The following is a 24,485-nucleotide window of genomic DNA, read 5'->3' as shown; positions in this document are numbered from 1 at the left end:
TTCCCTTTTGAATTAGAATTTTAAGTAAACGTGGTCATTTAGAAATATTGTACCTTCAATATAGTCTATTTTTTTCTCTCACTCTCTTCAATTATGATTTCAGTGATCTGCACCCTACTTCAGCTGATTTTTTTTTTTTTTATTCCACCATCTGAATACTAAATAATTTGACTACAGTTCTTCTTTTTTACATCCAAAAATAACATTCTGCATGAATAAACAGCAGAAAGCCTGCTGTTATTTAACCTTTACATGTGGAGCGCCAGCTGTATGCCGCCCCTATCTTCACTCTCATTGTTAATTGATATTAACTGATTGGCTAAAAGTACTAGCTAAAAATTTCATACTGTAGGAATTGAAAAACCCAATGTTTATGTTCAAGAATACATTTCTAGTTGGGCTGTACATAATTCCCACCATATGTCTTCAACATCTCAGGTAATGCTTGCATATCAAGCAGTCCAAACAAATACGTTAAAAAATGAAGTCATGTATAATATTGTCTGTAGTAAAACAATTTTCTTTAGCATGGTATTGCACTACAAACGCCTAGTAATGGCTAAAAACAAAGCGTTCTGTCAAGACTTCCACTTGTTGCAAAACACACTGATGTCACTTCTGAATACTCCAGTGACATGAGCACCGTTGAGGTCATAGATTAGACACAAAATTACTCCATAAGCCATCCACAACAATATGCTGCTCCCAAAATGCCCAACAGACAAACAAAAATAACTATTAGAAAATATGTCAGGTAGCCAAGGACCAGGCACGTGGGTTTTCCACAATAAGAAGTAATGCACTCAACTGCAATGGCCTCTTTTCCTGCTTAATGCACAAGACTACTCTGATGAAGACAAAGTATGATTAAGTTAATTTAGTTTTGCAGCTGAACATTTGAACAACTTGCTAAAATTGTATGAGATTAGTACAGAAAATAATGGTACTGAGAGAAGAATATAACTGATCGTCCACACCCTATTTGAAGGTGGAATGTGAATGGATACGACATCGTAGTGTAAGAGATTCTTTTTTTTTTAGCATATGGAATTTGCAGACTTTATATAAGTCAATAAGTCAACATGAGTCAATCACTTGAATTTAATACAATTTGTAGAAAGAACTTAGATCATAGTGAACAGGAAAGGATCTTAAATATCTGAAGAGTTATTGGGTAGAAGAATGGGCCAGATTCACACCCTTGCAACGCATGTGCATAGCTTCTCCACACAGGCGATGTCTTGAGGTTGTCGTTTAAAAAAGGGCATTTCTAGGAAATACTGAATGTATTTCCATGAAGCATATTCAATACTTTTGCCCTATGCAGTTAAAATGTTCATGGGGTCATTTGTGTGGATTACTAGGGTTGTCCACATCTGGATTTTTATTTTTTCTACGTCAATAACATTATTAGAAATATATTGAGGAGCGCAATAATATGTTCAGTGTTTAGTCTACACATGCACTGTTTGGCTATTAAGGGACCAATGCACGACCTGTGAGCCAACTCTCCACTTCAGCTGGACAGTGAATAGTTGTGGCTATACTGTAGTATTTATGTGGATCAAAAGCATATTTTCAGCCACTGAATAATAAATTGCTAGCCAGGGTTAAACTGAGTTCATGAGCCAGATTTAGGCAAAGCACTCCTCTCCTTCCCTTATGCATTTCAATAAATGTATGGGATTAATTTTAATGCATCTTGCCAACATAGTAGAGGAGGAGTTTTAATGCAAATAAATCTAGTTGAGGGATTTTTTATTTATTTATTTAAACAATGTATAGTGTACTGTAGTATGTGTCCGAGTTATTCTGAAAAATTTAACCTGATTAAAATAAATGAACCCATGATTGTACAAACTGATTGGAATTTACCAAGTTGCAATGAGAAACAGAGGAAGATGATTAAACAATTTAATTAAGCTACTAATTTAATTAACTTTTGGAATGTTTAGGCTTCTTAGCTCTAAGAAAAGATGGCAACTGTCAATGAGCAAGGTTTAGTTGCAATAGCTGTTTATTGTAAAGAGTGAATGTGTTGCAGTTCCACGCCTACCTTTGTATTACAGTGTAATCACTGATATGTACTTGGGCCTGTTTTGCATTTCCTAGAAAGATGAATTGTGATTTGGGATGTCACGCGGTTACAGTGCACCCTCAACGTTGTCTTAAGTGGATTTGTAAATGTATGAGTGGCCAACACTACACTTTGAAAGCAGTGACAAATCCAAAAGCACTCTCTGACATCCATGGCCAGCAAGTCACCTGAACTAATGGAAATATTGCTCCGAGGCGAATAACAAGAGCAGATTTTGTCCTTCAGCCCACTCACATTCGCATACAGTAACGATCCTCTGAACAGCACGTCTATAGGTTGTTTGCTCCCGAACACATGATTCATTCTCCACCATATCAGCCCCCACACGCTCCACCCTTGTACCCAGCTGCACAGAAGCATAATGGCCTTTTATCGATTCTCCTGTCTTTCATCGTCTTTCTTCTCTTTTTTTCCCCGTGCCCTGTGCTCTGCAGTGCAATGAAAGGTGGTTAAGAAAAGATGCCGCATGCTTGTTTTTTAACCTGGCCATCAAGGGTGCCAACGCATGTGTGTGTGTCAGAGTTAATTTGTTTCCATGTGCATACAGATAAGTGGGTGGGTGTATGTGGAAGATGTGTTTGTATTAGTAAATAATGAAGCCATTTGAAGACGGCGAATGTTTATCAGCGGTTGTGTTCAAATTGAATTCATGAATAAGACATGCTTTTCACATATCTCCAACACAAGGAGAGAACGGGAAAGCCACAATGAATGAGTAGGTGGATTTATTTTATGGGAAAAACAAACCTGTTTTGTGCTTCAGTTGTTACTTAAGACTACATTTCAAGAAATATAAACTCAAAAGACATCATGTTTAATGACATCACGTGGACGAAGTTTGTCTTTGCGGTTGCATAAAGGTCTACGGTGTGGCATGGCACTTATAACATATGTAGCTAGAGCTCATTAAGCCCTTCTTTGACTGTTGCCTCAGTCCTAATGGCTCATTAGGTAAAAGCAGAGACTTTTCTTCAAACGTTGAGACAGAGGACAGAGCCTGTTGAGGATGATTATTTACAGAGCTGTGAAAAGTATTACCCCTTCAGAGAGTCCCTCTGTTTTTCCTTGATGTCAAACGTAGATGTTTCAGATCATTCGGATTATTAATACCAGGCAAAGATACCAAAAGTAAATACAAAAAAAAAAGAGTTTTCTAAAGGTGATTTTATTTCTTGACTGACAAATTTTTTTATGAAAAAGTAATTGCCACCTCAATGTAGAAGGTACAATTTCCATCAAGCTTTTGCATTAATGTGCAATAAGTCTTTTACACCGCTGTTGGAGGTTTTTCGCCTACTCCTCATTACTGAATTCAACTTCTGGATCCATATCTTACTTTTTACCTTTCTTTGCTGCAGAGGCTCCTTCGGTCCATTTGGGACCGATTGTTGCTGTAATAATCAGAGATCATTTTCAGAGCTCTAAATATTTGCACAACACACATAACAGCAATCTTATGTTTTCCCCTCTTATTATTAAAACAGGCCATACTAGGGGGAAAATGCTGACTTGGTAGTCAACTGGCATTATAATATGGCAAATACATTAATTTAAATTCAAAAAATCAGTTTATCATTTATGAGATTCCTGTGTATTTGTGAAACGGGTGACAATTTCTGCCACAAATTTCAATTTCCAGTGGAGTATCAATCGGAATACAACCTGTAGCCCTGCAGAGTTTGGATCAGTGAATAGATCACTACCAAAGTTTCATTGCAATTAGTTTAACTTGTAAGACCCACATAAATTATTTCATTATAAAAACTATTAGTATAACCTGTTGTTTTTTTGTGTGTGAAAAATAACAGCTGCACTTCTTGAAACAGATGTTTTCCTGGTCAAACACATCCCCACATGGGGTCAAAAATTCATATGATGAGCAACCATTTACACATTTGAAAATTATAAACATGTTAATGTCTTTTATAAAGCAGAACTTTCATTGCCATGAAATATTGATGTTTATTGGTACTTCTGAGATGGCATAAATACCCTAATAAAAGAAATTGTGAGAGTAAATAAGACTCCTTGGATGAGCAGATTTATTGTATGTTTGAGTCGTCCTTTAACAGATTTTGAGTGGCTGTCTTTCTGCTTTTCACCTTTTTATATTAATTCTAGTTTGTTCGGTAAACAAAAGGATGATTGTATGAGCTGCCAACCTACATATTTGTCCTTTTATGTCACAAAACAAAGGGAACATTTTAAATAACTTCTTGTATAAAATGAATGTCTTTCATTTTCAGTCGAGCTTTGAATCACATTTGTTTTACCATAGAAACAGTTTGAGGGCAACGAAAAGCAACACTCAGAATGAACAAAGCAAACTCTCAAGACAAGTGCTTCTCTGCCTTTTAAACAGTTAGGCCTCTTGATAGTCTTTCTTTGAGCTAATGATGTGCAGGATCCACTGTTATAGCAAATCTGACAGCCAAAGCACTGGGAGCACAAGGATTACCAGCCGTTGTCTTAATTGATCTCATTATCTTCTTCCTGCTCTTCTGTAAGGCCTTTCACTCTCAAGACTATCTTGTGATATCTCTTAAATGACTGCAATTTAGTTGAACATATCATTCTCATTCTATTTGTTATATCTTTTTTTTTTCTCCTTATACTTGAGATGTTGCTGGAGAGCCACTTAGTAGTATTCAACTTCACTTTAAACCATTTATGAAAGGGAATAATAGTTTTTTTCCTTCAAAGTTTGGCTGTAGGAGAGGTATTCCATACATCATTTTATTGTGTTGTCTCATAAGCAATATATGTTTCAGTAACATTTTGGGGTGACAGGAAAGTCAAACAATATTGAAAAAAGGAAAGAACCGGTAACTTGTTATTAAACATTCTTAGGGATGAGCAGATCAGGGCTTCTTTAGGTGTGTGCTGTATCATAGCAATAATAGAAAGTGCTTGTGTGAGCCCCTGTTAGGGATCCTTTTCAGCTGAGAAAGGCCTGGCTAAGAGACCGGATGGCCCTGGTAGCAGAAGCCCAAGCTGGATTCAAAAAGGTAAACAATGTCTGACCCAAAATGGACTTTCTCCCCATCCTATCCTATGATTGTTTCCTTGCACTTGACCTGCAGACCTTCCTCTCTTTGGACCCCTCATAAATTCTTCCATATTTGCCTCATAAATAATAGAGCTATTTTCAAGATCTAAATTATGTGTGGAAACCAGGATTACTTTTCCAAAGAGAGATAGAATCCGATAAATACGCAGTGGATACGACATGCAGCATATAGATGCTAGGTGGTTAAAACTTTTCTAAAAATGGTAACCCTTGAACAAGAAACTATGATAGCGGATGGTGATAAACTGGTAAAATTGATTTTTTTTTGGGTGTCTTTTCAGTCTTTATCCCTCACATCATACTAATGTGTTCAATATTTCACTTTCTTTCTCTGTTGTACACATTTTCACATCTTTTTAAGAGTCCCAGCATTTACTGAACAGATTTTTTTGTGAAGTAAATGCAGCAGCTTACGTCATAGTTTTTCCTTTTGGATGCAGCTGCAAGACAAGTACTGTCAGCAAGCTGTCCACAACATGTCATTGCCATTTTTCACACTACTTCTTCTCAATCGATTGGTGGGAAGAAAAATAATCTTTACTTGGTGCCCAAGACCTTTAAGCGCGGAGTAAACACACCCTTTTTGCTTTATACCATCTCTGTGAAAGTAAATATTACCACTGACAACTACCTGCCATTTTCTGGGCTACTTGAGCATGTTTCAAAGGGCCACTTCATGTGAAGGGTCTCAGATGGTGACTATTGTCTATAATTGCAGAAGATGGGACCTTCAAATGTGTGGCATTTAAGGGTTGTCTTTGAGTGTAAGGGCACAGTCCTGCAGCTAGGACTCACAGCTTTTTTTCCTCCACTGTTTCTAGTCTGTGACTTTATATACCCGACAAAAACTTCTCTTTCAGACATTCTAACAAGTGCAAAACTTTTACTGCAACTAGAGAACTGAAGGGTTCCAACGTCATATAAATGTTAAACATTATATTGAAAGGAATGAAATAAAGTATCTGTAACATTTCTTCGATTGTTGACTTATAGAATATATTCCTTTATATTAAAATAAGTAGTTTTAACAAAGATTATGTAGGTCAATTTCATTCTTTATTGGATTTAGTCATTGGTCTGTAAAAGATTCTTACAATTTTTATGAATTAAATATGCTGTTTAAGTTCATCAGTATTTGCTGGATCTGAAAATTTAAGACTAAAACGTATAACATAATCTGATTCCTTTTTTATTACAACAGAAAAGCGGCAATTACTTTTACTTTGGCTTATACAATAAACATATTGATTACTTCAGTTATAATAATGTTATATTTAATAATTAAATCCCCATTGTGGGACAATAAAGGTATTTCTTATCATATCTTCAAGTGCTTATTGAGCAAAGAGCTATGCCTTTTTGATGTTCTTCTGTTTATGCAGTTTACACTTGGAGTCTAAACAAACTGACATTAACTGGTTAATTACCCCTATTGTCTGTTATAGTATTTCCAAGCAGCTGTATTTGGTTTGACTGACATATGTAAGGGATGGGGGAGCATTTTTTTTGCTTTCTCTGAAATCTCATAATAACAAATTTTAGCCACAGGAATTGTGTGATAGAGAAATGCAGCAATTTTGAAAGCATAACTTTTGTATACCTTAATACTTGCAAGCATGTTACTTCATTGGTTTAGCCCAGGCAGAGAGTAATTCAACAGCATTCTAGCAGCGTAGAAAAGTGGATTCTCCCATTTTTAAGTCCACTGTTACTTTTTATGCAAAAAACATTCCCATTTTCCTCACAAAGTCAATGATCTTTTTTACTTTTATTAATTAATTTATTTATTGCATTGTGTTTAAAAATACATTGTCAAAGAGGTTTTACACTTCTTTTGGAATTAGTGTGCTGATGTGACTTTGGGGATCAGGTGTCTTTAATGATCTATGGTATTAAACAATTTTATATTACTGGGCCCACTTGACCAGAGAACGTATAGTTAGTGCAAGCTGAATTGAAAGTATCTTTAAAAGGAAAAACTGCATATTCTTTGTATTTGATTTGGCACTCTCTAAGGGCTCTACACGGCATGATTTATTCAGCTTAAACCAGCTTATGGAAGCATTTCTAATGTGTCCCAATGTTTGTCTTTGTGTCTCTCTCTCTCTCTCTCTCCAGGACACCGAGATCCTGAACACGGCTGTCCTCACTGGGCGCACAGTTGCTGTTCCTGTTAAGGTGGTCACTGTAGGGACAGATGGTGCTGTGTCAGATGTTACAGAATCAGTGGAGTGCAAGTCAACAGATGAACAGGTTATCAAGGTTAGTGGGTTGTAATGCTCCTGGTTTCACCTTGTGTGTTTTAGGGGTTCCAATTATACCTTAGGGGTTGGTTATGTTTTTAGATTTTTTGTTTTTTTTTCTCAAAGGCATTCATACTGACTTTCTTATAGGCAATCTTTACCTCTCAAATAGCATTCAATATTCCTCCACAGCTTGTCCAAGTCACAAACAATGGTCCCACGTGTGATGTCCGCACTGCATTATTTGCTGCAGACTGTGATGCACGCATTAAAAGTTGTGTTTTCTCGAATCTCCGCGTTGGCCGGAGGTTTCAGAAATAATAATTTTTAGTGGTGTAAAACAGAGTTTTCGTATGAATGAAAGGCCAAATCGCATAAAAATGTACTTGTTTTCTCAGATATCCAGCTAAGTATGAACTAAGCCTCAGTCATCCTTCAACAGGATTTAGTTGGTCCAAAGTGCAGCTGCTCATCTTTTAACTGACACCACCAGATCACCCGCTTTATGCCTCACTCAACTGGTTGCGTGTCCTTTCTAGAATAGATTGTAAACTTTTATTGTTTGTTTTTAAAGCTCCCAATGGCCTGAGTTCACTCTATATCTATAATTTATTGAGTTTCTGTGTGCGTTGTAGATCCGGAGGTTGTTGTCCCAGTTCTTCTTGAAAGTTCAGAGAACAAAATATTAGGCCTGTCATAAACAAGTATTGTACTAATCGATTATTCTATAGATTATTCTGACGATTAATTGAGTAATCTGATAAAAAAATTGGACAATCTGCAGATTTTTCACATAATTACCAAAGTGTATTTTATGAGTAATAGAAATAAGGGAAAAATGCAAATACTGTAGTGCAATTCTTTTTTTGAATAACAAGGATAAATCTGTAGCTGAAATGTTCTAGGATCAAAATATTAAAAGTTCAGGCGTTTCTTGTTGAACTTAAACTCTGAAAAATAAATTTAACATAATTATTGAACATTCCCGAAAACAATTGTGGAAAAAAATATCATACTTTTTAATAGAAAAGTCTGTGATTGCTCATCTTTAGATTAATGATGTTGACTTTAGATGTGTTCCTTAGAAACAACGATCAGTTCTCCAAACTACACACAACTATAGCTTTGACCTTGGTAAAACTAAACTTAGCTGTTCAAGTCTTGTTAAAAACTACATCCTCTATGAATACTTTTTTCTTTAGTGTTTGCTGGCATTTCTCACATGTTCAATAAAGCTAATGTTGCCCACACAGACTGATAATGTAGTTACCCAAGTGGAAAAACAATAGTTGCTTTGAAATTAAAGTAGCCTAAGTTTTGCTTACCAAATCAAGAATAAGTGTCATGTGATTTCCAAGAACCAATTAGAGGATGATCTGACTCATATTTACTGAGAACTAAGCTTCCTCACAAGTAATGATGCAACTTTTTTATTATTTATGATTTACAGGACTTATAAATAATGGGTGCTGATGTTAAGCTACAAATAGCTTAACATCATCACTACTTGGAGCAAATTTGCAAGGTTTTCTTTGTAAGCTTATCTTGTTTTAGTAAGGCATGCCCTTCTTGGTTTAAAGAAGAAAGAATACTCCTAATCTCACTGGTTCGTGCCAAGTATAGTTTGGATGCTCTTGTCTATCATACTGACAAACTCAAAATCAGTGAAACTCAAATCAAAGTCAGGAAAAAAAAAAAACTTTAAAAGACCTTCAGAAAACCTGAAAAAAAATTTTCCTCAGTAGTGCTGTTGAAGATTACATGATAGTCTGGCTTCTTGGCAAAATATGTATATCTATTTGTACATATTTATATGATATCTATATATGTAGTGTAGACGATCAAAGAGAAAAGAAGTGACAGTGTACATCTCTCACAGGGTTTCATTATCCACTGAAACATTGTGAATGTTGACCTTGTGTGGTCAGGGACTGGGTGTTCTAACGGCTCACACATTACTAATATCAAAGCAATCTCAAAGTAAAACACTTTTGATCTTGTATCTTGACAATAGGTCACTATTTTATTTAGACTTTGAGAGTAAAATCTCTTTCTCAATCAGAAAGGTTTCTTTTAAGCTCAGTCTTTAGACGTGTCTACACTAAAATTAATTCTGTGCATGAATAATTTCTCACCGTTTCATTCAGGCACAAAGAAGTCTGTGTATTAATTATGAATGACCTACTGTACAGTACACTCCAAATGTGTTACACAGACTTCTGAAGTGATAGAGCAGAAACAAATAGCCCACAATCAACTTGAAATTAGGCTGAGCCAGCTTTGTACGGTAAATGCAGTGTGATCATTTGGTAATTCTGAAGCAAAATTCCCCAAATTTACCTTTTAAGCTTAAAACATCCAGACTTATGTAAACAGACGGTCTTTTGTTGGTATTATTTCAGATATTTTGCCAAAATAAAATTAAAAATGTTTCTTATCATTGGGAGTCTATATAAAAAAATAAAAATTTTTATATAGATTAATATTTACCATGGCATAAACAAACTTCAGAAGGAAAAAAAACAGATGCTTCACATACTGTATCTACGTTGTGTTCTTTCTTTGCAAGTGTTCCTTATTCTTTCTTATCCATTTTTAAAATTACATGAATTGTGCATAATAATCTAACACTTGCTGCTGTGTTGAGCATGTTGGATCCAAGAAGGCTTTCAACTACTTTTTACAATGAAACCCAAGAAAAGATCAAGTCAGATTTCATTGTAGTTTTCTCGTACATTGTAAAATAGAAACTAAAGGATTACTCTTCTTTTTTTGTCCTGATGGATACCAGCAGTGTTGTATAAAGTACTGAAATCTCAGAGTCAGGTAAAAGTATAGTTACCTCTCCAAAATATGACTTTGGTAAAAGTCCAAGTCACTGACTGAAATGTCACTTGAGTAAAAGTCTTAAAGTATCTGAAATGTTGTGTACTTAAGTATGAAAATTACTGTAAAAATAGATGTACTTAAGTAATGTAATAAAAAAATATACGTAAAAAGAAAAACAAAGCAAATGCAGTTTGAATGACGTTTTAGATTTTGGTAAACTTTGAAGGTCAAATCCACTTAAAATAATATAAACAGCCAAGTGCAGGAGAAATTTAGACCAGGTTTAGACAGATAATACAACCTTTTTGTAAGCTTTCAGTTTTCCTTCTTCAAGTAAGGTCAGTGCTATGCACTTTAAAATTGTACACAACCAAGTGCTGGCAAAATTTAGACCAGCGGGTGAATATTAAGAACATGGTTAAGTGATAAACCAGGCTTAGTTAACCTCCAGGAAATGGTAAACCTGCTAATAGATACACCTGCAGGTATCATTTAGTTAAGAAAATTAGGACTCTCTGCTATTAGAGGCTTTACTTATACCACAAGGTTAATTTAACCTGCTTTACTACTGAACCAGCTTCTTATCCTGTTGGTGGTGATGAACAAGCCCAGGCAAGTTTCAACTTTGTTGCAGTCAATCAGTAGGTGGGGTCAAAACACTTGCGTGCGTCACTCTCTCTTTTTGTAATAAATAACTAAACCAAACATTGAAAATTTATTGGAGTAAAAGTATGTAATTAAGTTCAGAAATATAGTGAAGTAAAAGTAAAAGTTATCAAAAAAATTGTATACTCGAGAAAAGTATAAAGTACTCCAAAATATACTTAAGTACAGTAGTGAAGTATTTTTACTTTGTTACTATACCACACTGGATACCAGTTATGCTTAGTTGTATTATTCTTTTATAGAGGTGTGTGTGTGTGTGTGTGTGTGTGTGTGTGTGTGTGTGTGTGTGTGTGTGTGTGTGTTTGTGGGGGGTGGGGGGGGGTGGTATTGCAGAAAAATAACCAGGTGTCTGTAACGGTCCTGGAACTGGACCCGATAATTCACAGAAGACCAATTTACATTTAAGAGTTTTATTAAAATAGAAAGTGTAGCCGGTGCGGCAACCTTCTGGTACTGCCAGCCACAGACATATACGTAGACGTGAGTTCTGTTATTGCGAACGTGGATCAGAGAAGATGCCTCATTCCTGTGCTGCAATAAATACACACACACACACACACATATATGTGTATATATATATATATATATATATATATATATATATATATATATATATATATATATGTATATGTGTGTGTGTGTGTGTTATGAATATAAGGATCAATTTGTTAAATCTAAACATTGTGGTCTTCATTATTTCATAAAGCCGTGTCACATGTGAACCTTTAGGAACAGACTTTTTGGGTGAGTATTAAAGAGGTAAAATTAATAATATGAGGAAAAAAAGTCCTAGGTCAATAAAGTAAAAATAAACAAACAAACACAAAAGTGATAATGTTATGATAAAAACATCATATTATGAGAATCAAGGGGGAACATTTCCAGAATAATCACAGTTTGCAGAATTATTTCACTCTGGGAGTAATAGGGCCAGGTTAGATTATTTTAAATATTTTTATTCTTTAGGAGAATAAATTCAGGAGAATGAAGCTAAAGGGATACGAAAATAAACTTGTAATATTACAAAAAAAAAAATACTATGAATACAAAGTATATTCAGAGATTAAAATCCCTTTGATACTGTTTAAGTGACTGAGTAACTGCAGATTTGCCACATTTAAGATGGCGGACGCTCTGACACATCGCAGCATAGGCAGAACCCGCCCAATGACGCGTCTACTCTTATATTATGTCTATGCTGCCAGCTCTGTAGAGGAGTGGGACAGATTAGTGGCTGATAGGTTGCGCAGGAGGAAATCTAGTAGCCCAGAAAGCCACGGACGTTTATTGGACCCGAAACTGCCACTGAATCCAAAGTAAGATGAGGACTGCGGTGCAAACAGAAGTTCTCTCCAGAAGAGGCTAGCGTAACTACCAGTACAACTCTGCTTACTCTCCATGATTCAATATGGAAAATTAAGCTTGCAGCTGATATCCCCCCCACCCCCACTTCTGAACAGCTCCTTCCCGTTCCCGCATATCCCCACCCACTTTGATGGAGTTTTTCAAACGTGTCTGGTGGCGGGATTTGGGGGAGAGTTACACTTTAAGGGAGCGGAAATCCTGAGACAGTCCAAGGTCATACACAGGCGGAACAATGATATGCAGAGTAATCCGGTAATCCAAAGCAGTCCGACAGGCAGAAGTCCAGGTGGGCTAGGCTGAGTCAGGAAACCAGCACAGGTCTTTGTCCAGATACCAATAACCACTGGAGGGTCAGACAAGGGCAGGGCAACAGGCAGGAATCCAAAACACGAACAAGGTCACTCACAGAAAGGCAGGCTAGGAATGCTGGATGGTCTTCTCACACAAATGTTTTCAAGAATCTGGCACTAGAACACAGTAGAAGGCAGGCTTAAATAGTGCCACACACACACAGGTGAAGCTGAGCCAATAATCAGCAGAAACAGGTGCATGCAATCAGGAGAAGTTGCTGGAACAATCCAGAGTGCAGTGAGCGGCGCCAGCAACAGAAACAGAATCACAGCAGCAGCTGTCGACATGACAGTGTTATTTAGGGACAAATGTAAATGATGATGCTAGATATCTGGGATATTCATCAAAAGTAGTTGTAGGAATAAATAATGAATTTCTGAGTATTTTAGGACTAGGAGTACTTCAGATTTACCAGAATTCAACAGAATGTTCATGTTGGTAACAGAGGAAAATACAGTATGAACATCCATATATCAGAATCTGTAAGACAGTTTTGTCTTAATTAAATTATTTGACAGCCGTCCTTCATAATTTTGTTCTTGAATGGCATAAAAGGAAAGTGATCTTAAGCTGTCATAAAACTCTTCATGTAAATCAAGCATCTGTGGATAGGTGAAAACAGATTTAGGACCAATCTTTTAAAAGATTTTTGAAATTAAGAAATAATAATCTGTAATTATATAACACTTCAGGATCAATTGTATTATTTTAAATAAAGTTGTATAACTGCTCAATATAGTGTGAAGTGCTTTGGGGGACTTGAAAAAGTGCTATACAAGAACCAATTGTTCTTGTCTTTTAACTAATAATAGGGAGTAATAAAACACTTTTCTAAATTAAAATAAAAAACTTTCCATCTGGAGCTATGACCTCTTCATTCTCATTTTGTTGTTTGAGGCTATTTAACTGAGCAATATACCAAGGAGTGTGTCGTTTCCGGTTGGACACTTTCTTTTTGAACTAACTTCAAAGCAGGGTGGAATGTAATTTATTCTCACTGGGTTCATGGAGACATTTTTTAATATAGATTTGCCCTCAACAAATGCCCCTGTGCTGTATGACATGCCTATCAAAACCTTAATTTAGTTTTAGCCAGTTATCTTAAAGTCATTGATTCATTCATCTATTCATTCCTTTGTAATGATAGGTAAGGTACAGGACTGGCTACACACGTAATAATTTCCACAGTGAAGTGACATTGCTTTGTGTGTGTGTTTCCACTGATAAAAGAGGTTACAGAGATAAGCTGAGTTTCACTTCTTTTATGTACTGCAGAAGATGGCACAATCTGAGTTCAATCTTTAAAGCTGTCGCTTCCAATACCCTTTATGGGAAAAAATATTCAGATGGATCTGGAGTGCAGAGACAAAGCTAACGAAAATTGGAGATTTTATGTTAAAATGGTTTGAAATCCTTAAGGTGATCAAGAGGGAGATAAAGAATATTCTCTTTAAAAGGAAACAAATGAGATAGGAGGCTCAGAAAGACTCGCTGAAAGCAATGGGTGAAAATAATAATTTGTGTTTGTGTAGTCTGCTTGGCATATTTCTGAACAGAATTACAGAAGATGAATAAGGGATTCAGTCTACAGTTTGCCTCATAACTGATGCTGTGATGGTTCTAACACAATCTAATTACTAGCTAATCAAGCAGTTCATCTTGTTTTGTACATATTCATGTAATATATGAAATATGCATATCTAGTACTTCACAAAAGTTTTAAAGCACAGCAATTTTATTTATACTTTTCCATCCTTTCCTTTTTAAAGATTCTCTTTGGACTTGGACTGTTTTTTTACCCAACCCCCCCTCCCCCCACTGATTTTCTGTTCAATATGGCAACATATTGTAGAGTGCATTCAAAAAGGAACACAAATAAGTAAAGTTGATGAACTGCATCTGAAACTCATTTCTTTAGTAATAGAAATAGAAATCCTGCAAAGATTAAATTTTCAGGTAAATCTCTTTAGAAATACACTTGTTAGAGCTGGAATTCAAATGGTCCATCTGTCAAACTGTGTTATTTCACGTTCAACTAATACTGAAAGAAAATAAATTGTGTTTTTGTGACAGACTCCCAGTCAAAATATCCAGTTTATGTATACACACACACACACACACACACACACACACACACACACACACACACACACACACACACACACACACACACACACAGCTGCCTCATCCCTTGATTACAAGCCTGTTTGTATGTATATGTAAATAATAATGTATATGTAAATAATTCATAAACTAGTGTAAAGTGAGTAGAAGCTAAAATATATCAAAATTCTGTATCAGAATTATTGCGTACAAATTCAACCTAATTGTGATGATGATTTGTAAAACTTTGTTAAACACACAAAATGTTCTATCACAAAGTGAAAGGGAAGCGAGGGGATTTACAGTTTTCCGTATGATTATTATTATCAACATTTGCTTTAATAATCTCATGTGTATGATTTTTTTAATCTAAATTTATTCAAATACATAATCCCTCTCCAACCTTAACACAGAATGCCCACTGTCTTTCTAGTCGTAAATCCTAAATTTAGCAAAGTAGACTTTAAAAATGTTTTGTTGTTTGAGGAGCTTTCTAATAAATAAAACAGCTTCTCTGCAAAATAAACCCAACAACAAGAAAACACAAAAAGGGAAAATCACTAAACTCAACATTTTCAGGTTTAGAGAAAATTACCTACCTAAAACCTAAAATATCTAGGTTGAGCTTTTCGAGTTTAACAAGTCGAAAACTAACAACCAGTCAAATGGCAAAATCCGCAAACAGCACATGGGTGCAAACAGGGCTGACTATTCAAATGTAGCCCCACTGAATGTGGCTTTCAGAGTGTCTTTTAAAGGTTTGAGGAAGGTCTTGATTGGTCCATGGCTTCTGGAAATGGTTCACGCAGGAGCTCAGTATGTCGGAGGCGGGTCCAGTGTCCTTACACGTTCCTGTGCATGCACACTTCTAGTGTTCATGTATCCGGTCATCTTATCGATTAGGTTAGCGGTTAGCTTTGAAGTTAGCATTCATTGTAGCTCTACTGCTCACACCGTATACTTTGAACTAGTGGTGTCCCGATACCTTTTTTTTTTTTTTCAGACCATGTACAAGTACGAGTACTTCAGTTTCGATACCAAACTGTACCCATACTGAGTATATCATTGGCCACTGAAAACGACTGACCATCAAGGGCGATGAATTTGGTTAGAGCTTTAGTTATCTTCTCTCCTTCTTTTTCTCTCTGAAAAACTCAGAGGGAATGACCATGTCAAATACTGAGCTGAAGTTAATGAACAGGAGTGTTGAATATATGTCATGATGTCTCAGGGTCCCATTGCATAGGATCGATACTAAAGGTTTGTGTATGCCCAAAAACCAAAAATGGCGTACAACAAAAAATATCCTGATTGATAAAGGCATGCGCAGACACAGCAGGACGCAATTTCCTTTTATAAATCAGTTGTGTGTGCACACTTGAGTTCCAGGTTCCGCCTCATGTTCTGCCCTATACATGCCCACATTCAGCCGTAAATAGTCAATGCAAAGCAACTCATGAATTTAAATGTGCATTTAAATGAACCAGCTGATTATTATCACAACATGGTTAACAATGACAACCACGGAGAAAAGAGCAAATAAACAGAAAAAAATTCACAGTAGGGCCTTTATTAAATGTGTAATTCAGAGGCTGAATCACATATATTGTCCGCATTAAAAAGAACTTGGGTAAAAAGTGAACATTATTGCTGTCTTCCACGTCGTAGGGCATCCCCACTGAGCCGTGCTCATGTGTTGAAATTCCTCATGTAATGGAGGAGGCTATGCATCCAGATCGGCCTTTTGAGCAGAAAGGAGGCCAGGAGGGATGAGAACAGCAGTATTATTTATGCACAAGCAGTTTTGAATGCTTATGATAGAGTTGATCTATGATTACAGTCTGATATGGAGTAAAATTGAAAGTCTTAGATAAATCATGATGCAGTGTGGTTGCAATTCACCACTTCACCATCTGGGTCACCAATTTCCCTTGTCTCCAAAACCAGCGTACGAATGAGTGAGAGTTTGCTTGAGGGTTTGCTTGAGTGCTTTCTGACGTCAACCTTTTCTTCATAGATCACTGCCTTTGCGTGGAAAGTGAGGTCTGCATGATTTAGTCCCCGTTACGTGTGTATGCAAGCTTTGTAAATGAGATCTCAGGTGTGAGAGGACGGAGATCATCACTATGGAGACTGCATCTTCAGTGCTCCTATTCTCATGATAGGCAAACAGGTGATGGTCCGGGGTATCTAAAAAGATTGTTTACCACTCATTGATAATGTCACGGATAAAGCTTAACATTCACAAAAATGTAAAGTTAGACATTCGAAACATTCTTTTAGATATGTCTAGTGAGGAACTTCTAAATTGTGATGTTTTATTTATCTCCTTTAGCCAAATGTCCTTTAGTAAAGCATTTTTGTAACATTTTTAATATCCCCACAGCTTTCACACATTACTATGAATCACCTGCTCTAATTACAGAAAGACTGTGAACATGTGGGAGATAGGGGTAATGCCGAAATTGACTGAGGGTAAAAGTCGATGAGTGGGAGAGAATGAGGAAGAAGTAATGAAAGTGAGGAGGAGGAGGAGAAACTGACAGACACAAAGCTGTCAGTTTTGTTCCTCAGAGAGACGGGAGGATCCCGCACCATTTGAGAGTTAAAGCTGCCAAGTCACATGCAAAGACGGGGAGACGGATGACAGTTTCCTTTGACTGGTTTGTTAGAAAGAGGCGATTGTCACTATTAAGGACTTGTGTTGAAATTAACAGTTGTGCCAATCAAATTTGAGAGGGTTTTAGGGATTAAAATGAATGCAATGAGAGAGTCAAATCTAACAAAAACGTGTCAAATAGTCCTTAAATGGGAAATAGAATGTTATATAAAAGGATATGTATAATGACTGTACTTTAGATGTCCTGAATATACCATTCTTCTTGTTGGAACTTCCTCTGAGAAACTTTAATAGCTGATTGGATTTGTGCTTCACCAGCTGGTCATTATTTAGTTCTGAGCATTTTGTTCTCTGGTTGGATAAAACAGGTTGGTGTCTTTGCAAAGCTCCATCTGTCCAGTTGGACCAAAGTCCCCCTACTCATGTCACTCATGTTACAATGCCTTGCACATACACACATATGTCAGATCTACACATGCACCCAGATACACTCTTAAAGTACTCAGTTACTCAATGCATCTACTTACAGTGATACCACATTCACACCAGATGATGGTAACAACCCATTTACTACACACATACAAGAAATGTAAACTGTAATATCAATAGGATAACTGAAATGGTGTGGAATTAGTGGAATAATAACTCAAATTATGGAATAAGTATTGAACATACCTACTAAAATGTATCTAATATCTAAACCCTTTTTTTTTTTTTTTGGAAATGATGACTTCAAGACATGTCCTAGATGGAGAAACGGGTTTTATGCATTGCTCAGCTGTGACCTTAACCAATACTTTCACACCAATTGTTTTCAAATCATGAACTTTCTGGGGGACCTGTACCATATGTTGAAAAACAGAATCTACTTATCATACTTCAACTTTGGGAATTTGCTTTTGAGGTGATGTGCATTGCCATTTGGCCTCCAAAAGTGATATGTGTAATATAATTCAAACAGTGAAATGTTAGTCATATCTGACCTATCCGACTATATTCTCCCTGTATTTTATTCATTTTATTTGAAATATTTCTTGGCTTTCTAGGGCTTTTTTGAATCTCATTTTCTACATGTTTTCATAGCCCACTAGAGTCAGTGTGTCCATAATATTGATAAGTGGATGGCTCAGAATTTCCTCCAGTCCAATTCAGATAAAGCAGAAGTCATTGTTTTTAGCCTCAAAAATGCATTGCTAGAGATCAATGCTTAACTAGAGTCATTGGGGCTAAACATCACATAACATGCAAGAAACCCGGAGCATTTTAAAATTAAATGTTAACCACATAATGTCTGTTACTAAATCAGCTCTCTTATTTTAAAAACACTGTCAAGCTAAAAGGTTTCCTGTCAAAACAAAAACAAATATGCTCATACAGATCACCCAGAAAAAGGAATCATATTGCACCAGTCCTCAAATCACTGCACATACTCCTCTTTTTTAAAGGAATAGGTGTGTAAAATGTTGCTATTAGTTTGTGGTCTTTGACCAAAATACATTCATGAGTTATTTGTCAAGTACAAACCATGTGGACCCCTCAGGTCATAAGATACTTGCTTAGACAGTGTTCCCAGAAAACAAGGGGAGGCAGCATTTAGTTAGTTTAGCAAAAAAGAACTCCCTGGAAACCTGAGATGTGCAGAAACTGTTGGCTCCTTTAAATCAGGACTGAAAACATTTATGTTTAATAAAAATCTTTATAAAAGAACCTGACTAATGAACAAATTGTCTGATTATTGATAAGATACTGAAGATTAGACTTAGATTAGATTTGGATTTACAGTTAAAATTACATTTAAACAATAAATCTGTATTTTTACATTTGTTTCTTATATGCAATGTTTTTAAGCATTTGACACATTCATTTCTCTTTTTTAAACAAAGTTTAAAGGTAGGGTTCATTTAGTCTTTTCTTTGATATCATGTAAAGTAGTTTAGATTGCCTTGCATATGAAGAGTTAGCCTTACTTTGTCTTGTGGTATTCTGTTCTATTACAAGTAATTTGTTTTGTTTTTATGATTTGCTTTTTCTATGTATATTACTTGGTTTAAGACAAAAAAATCTACTGTAAATTTCATGTCCATGGCCCCATTACAAAAACCTTCACTGAGAAAAACCTCACTGTGTTCAATGTGTTCACGTCTTCTAGAACTATAAAATAATATTTACCACGTCAAACAAGCTGATGTGATGATTGGAGTTTGAAGAGTAAAATTGATTTTGGGTTTACAAGAAAACCGCAGAAAGTTGATGTCCTGTCAAGTTTTGCCAACCACCATAGTTCAAACAAACACACTGAAAGAAACAGCAGAACTGAGAGAAACCTGTGTTATACTCAACCAAAGCATAAGACAAGCTTTCTTAATGCACCCAAATTGCTAAATATTATACTTAGAATACAAAAGCATCTTTTTTACTTTTTGTTAGTATTTGTCTGAAATTGATTGTTTTTTTAGCGTTGTTTTCTCTGTCTCCAGGTATCCGAGCGCTGTGATTATGTGTACGTGAATGGAAAAGAGAGCAGAGGAAAGAAAAGGGTGACGCTCAACTTCACCTACAGTTTTTTGAGCGCACAGCTGGAGATGAGTGTATGGATCCCCCGCCTCCCATTGCTCATAGATGTAGCTGACCCTGAACTCAGTCAGATTAAGGGTTGGAGAGTCCCTGTTAGTCCTGGCAGCAGGAGGTAGGACATGTTTGTTTTTTCTTCTGTTGAATTGTTACTAACCCCTCTTTTTTAAATGAAAATACTGCAAGACATAGGAAGATAAGATAAGGCGTGTAAATAATACCCACACAGCAACCTTTATCTGACCCTTTTTCACAAACGCCTTTTGCTCTTAAAAAGCCTAACCATTTATTCAGGGGTACAACAGACTGTGGGATTTTATCCTCTATATAAATATGTATTAAAATATGAGACAACAATAATCCAGTGACAAGCCAAGTGGTATTTTTATTAATAAGAAGAATCTCTCAGAAGTTCAATCAGGGTGAGGATCATGACGTTGTTAATAAAAGTCAACAACTGACTGGTAGAGCAGACCTTTAAGGCATAAAATTCACATGTATAATGAGTGTCAAGAAAGTCACAAGGGTGGTGTCCCAAAAAGTCCTTATCAAAAACAAGTAATACTGATTTGGAACATTACGGCACTTCTGCAAACCCAGGAAGCAATAAAATGCACAGCAATGTGTAAACAACAATATAGGTTTTACTAAACAGTTCTGCTGCATTTTATTCTGATAAACATGAAAATGATGAACATCACAACTAAAATGTTGTTATTGTGTGACGTTAACTTCTTCCTGTCTACACTTACAGAAACGTAAATAAATGTTGTGTTCACAGAGAAACTTTGGAGGTTGCTTCACTTTGGTTGCTTAATTTATTAGGTTTTTAATCATCATTGCATATACAGATTAAAATACATACAAAAATATTTATCCTGTAAAGATGAATATTAAGGTGCTTTTCTCGAGGCTGAATGTTTGCAGTCTCAATTGAATTGGTGATGAAACAGTTTTAACTATTTAGCATTAATAGTAAAAAATAAAATAATACTCTCTTTGTATTAAGGTTTTACATTTTTACACATAATGAAAATGACTTTATTATATCATGTTTTTCAGACACTTTACTATGGGGTAAGAGAGCTTTCTAAATAGATTTGTACATAAAAGGATAGTTGTGTCCATATCAGTCAGAAGTTGTGCATAACAAACATTTGTAAACTCATAATAATTTAAATCACATTCAAAAGATACAACATACGGTTTAAATAGTTACAACTTCAATAACTAATAAATACAAATTTCAAGTTTAAATTTGTGCTTTACTCTTTATGAACACAAACAGCAGCGGCTGCTTGAGAATACGGATTTTTTCTTTGAGAATACAAATTCACAACAGTGGTCTGACGTCACGGTTTCCAAGGCTGGTTAATGGAGCACAGACTGCGAAGATAGGAGCCGCGCATGCGTTCTTCAGACTGACCGTCTCAGAATGCAGCGGGGCTGCAGCTTCATTCCAGACAGCGCAGTGTCTGATCCATGCTCCATTCTGGAAGGTGGCGGTAATGCACCTATAAGTTGTTTTCCAACCGCCATTAAAAACAAGAGAAGAAGAAGCAGAAGAAGAAGAAGAAGAAGAAGAAGAAGACAGCGCAGAGATCACAGTGGTAAGTTGAACACTCCATTTTCTGCTGCTGTTGTTCTTCAAAAGTACGTTTTCAGATTGTTTGAGGCGAGAACAATATGCTTTTAAGCTTCCCAATTTACAGAGTTGGTGTGTAATTTAAAAAAAGAGTCTGATTTATTTGTTTTGTGTTTATCAGACTGACGCGTGTTGCTTTATTAACTCAATAATTGCTGGAATAAATTGTAAATGGATGACAGCAGCATATAAAATAGGGCTGGACGATAATTTAATAACAATATATATCAGTCGAAAGACGTGTGGCACAATAAGGGAAAAAAGGATCGATAAAAGTTGGTTATACAGGCAGTTTTCCTTTCTTCCTTTTAACCTAGTTGATGCTACAGTCACTGCTTCCTCTCAACCAATCGTAATCGCGGACCCAGGCGCGCCGCCCTCTCAAACCACAACACAGAGCATGTGAATATGTCGCAGCAAGGAGCAGCAGGGGAAACGGTCCCAAAACGGGGTTTTACTAGTTCGCCAGTCTGAAAGAAATAAACCACAGTGAACTGTAACATTTGCAAGGAACCGGTAAAAACAAAGTCTGGTAACGCAACCAACTTGTTTCATCACGTAAGCCGCTCACTACCGCAGCAGCGCGAGCTGTGTCAGCCCCGCGCGGCTCCGCGTCATCTTCTTAGGATTCTTCTGGAAGTTCTTCCAAAACAAAGCAGGTACAGCAGCTACTGGGCTCCGTTCTTTGTGATAAAATGACAAAGCGTCCTGGCGGCGTAAGGACATCACGCATGCAGTAACATGCTTCATAGTGATGGACATGAAAAACCTGGCTTCAAACTCGCCACTCTTGATCCGCGATATAAAGTTCTGGTACGCAAGTTTTTCTCTAACAGCGCTGGACACTTTAATTTATTCTTTGTCAGTTTTTAATAACATCACCCAGGTCTCTTAAGTTGAGTTATTTTTCTTTTAAAAAAATCAGTTATGGTTAAAAATGTTGGGTAAATAAGAATTTATTTGGGATTGAGTGTTTGTGTGTGATATATTAAAATTAAGTCATTTAGCAATATTATAAGAGCCAGGTTTTAAATCTTTTTGATAATTATCTATCCATCAATATGCATTTTTTTTTATCAATATGCTTTTTTCTATACTGTCCAGCCCTAATATAAAATCTATAAATAAATAAATTCTTTAAATGTTTTTCCTAAGTGAGTTTCCTCTGAGTGAGGACACGAAGAATCGAGAGAAGAAAGAGGGAAAGAAAACAATAGTAACAATATATGAAAAAAAACACAGATATTTATTTTAGACAAATGTTTTAACTTTGGAACAGACTGAAGGTGTAACATATTCAACAAATTAACAGTTACTAACGTGGTTTAAAACAAATAAATAACTTCTATTAGCATCTTATACAAATAGACAACACCTACAAACATACAATTAAAAAGTTGGAATGGAAATTAATTCACTGATTATTTTATGTATTGTTACAGGTGGTGAAAAAAATGAAATGAAGCAGCATGTGGACATGACTAAAACTGATCTATGTTAGGTCAAGTGTAGTCATGTTCACTTAAACATGCAGCCAGCTGGAGCAGCTTCCTGTCTTCAACCACCGGATGGCCATCCTCCTCTGGGTCGACCTCCTCATCTAGCTGGTTACCTGCCTCTATACAAATATTGTGAAGGATGCAGCAGGCGCCGATTACTTTTTGGGCAAACGTCGGGCGGACCTCCAGCACCCTTAAGAAGATGAAACGCCACCGTGTCTTCAGACTATCAAAGGCACGCTCAATGATGTTTATCAGCCTTGGCGTGGTGCCTGTTGTAGCGTGCCTCCACTTGACCTGTACCAAATAAAAAATTAACTTGTAATTTAGGTAATATGCTGATATGTCTTAATCTTCTATCCAATTAATATAATGTATGTATCAATTGTGTGTCATTGTTGGCTCTATTTAAGGACAAGAAGGTAAGAGATCTTACTGGCAAGCTGTTTTCCTATAGGATGCACCGCAGGCCAGCCAGCAGAGGGTCAGCAGCACCTCTCCTCTCCTGTGGCCATCCATGGACCTTCTGGATGGGCAGCAGCTGAAGGAGGAGGACGATGGTGGCCCTTCTTAGCCTGAAGGCTGGTTTCAGGTCCCCTTCATTAAAAAATATTTGGAGGATTGGCACAGAAGTGTTTATCCTCACATATTTTGTTTCTGTTTCTTCCTGTAAATAAAAAATGCCAAATGTTACCATAATTGTTTTTTTCAATTCTCACCTTTTCACACCATAAAACTATATGTGGTTAACGTGCAGATTATTATAGTTCTCAAGAAAGAAAGGGTCAAATGTATAGTAGTAAATGTAACAAATAACTTCCCTTCTCTGGTATTTCTACCATTTCACTGAAAGAATGAACTGAACCAACTGCACATAATTTATAGATTAATCGCTGTAAAGGTGGACAGACAGAAATAACTTTTCCTTAATGAACAATGCTGTGAAGGTTAGACAAAGTAGCTTAACTCTACTTCCTTTACTGTTACTAATATATAAAAATTGTGTTTTCATTTTAATTATTTACAGATAAATAGTCACAATTTCAACGTGATCACATGTTTAATACCATCCTCAATGTTGTTTTTTTAAAGATAAAAGTAGGAACTAGGCTGTCAGTCTTAAAAAACCTACCAGTTGGCACAGACGCTCAACGTCGGACTTTTTATTAAAATTACGCACTAACTCTGTAAACAGGCCACATAGGGAAGCTTAAAAGTATAATGTTCTCGCTTCAAACTACCTGAAAACGTACTTTTGAACAACAGCAGCAGAAAAGGGAGTGTTTAACTTACCACTGTGAGCTCTGCGCTGTCTGGATTGAATCTGCAGCCGCGGTGCATTCTGAGACGGTCAGTCTGAAGAACGCATGCGCGGCTCCTATCTTCGCACTCTGTGCTCCATTAACCAGCCTTGGAAACCGTGAC

The 24,485-nt window shown here is 36.4% G+C and overlaps 1 protein-coding gene across 1 annotated transcript in view; it reads left to right on the top strand.

The window, feature by feature from the left end:
* si:dkey-112m2.1 (transmembrane protein 132C) overlaps positions 1 to 24,485 on the top strand; it is a 226,139-nt gene that overhangs the window by 175,474 nt on the left and 26,180 nt on the right. Inside the window, exons 6-7 of the mRNA XM_036139828.1 lie at positions 7,287 to 7,430; positions 19,823 to 20,031. Coding sequence (XP_035995721.1) covers positions 7,287 to 7,430; positions 19,823 to 20,031 — 353 coding nt within the window. The remainder of the gene's footprint in view (positions 1 to 7,286; positions 7,431 to 19,822; positions 20,032 to 24,485) is intronic.

The sequence above is a fragment of the Fundulus heteroclitus genome, chromosome 8, assembly GCF_011125445.2.
Source record: "Fundulus heteroclitus isolate FHET01 chromosome 8, MU-UCD_Fhet_4.1, whole genome shotgun sequence".
Classification (NCBI taxonomy): domain Eukaryota; kingdom Metazoa; phylum Chordata; class Actinopteri; order Cyprinodontiformes; family Fundulidae; genus Fundulus; species Fundulus heteroclitus.
The sequence above is the reverse complement of the archived record's forward strand: the minus strand, read 5'-3'. Positions and strand labels throughout refer to the sequence as shown.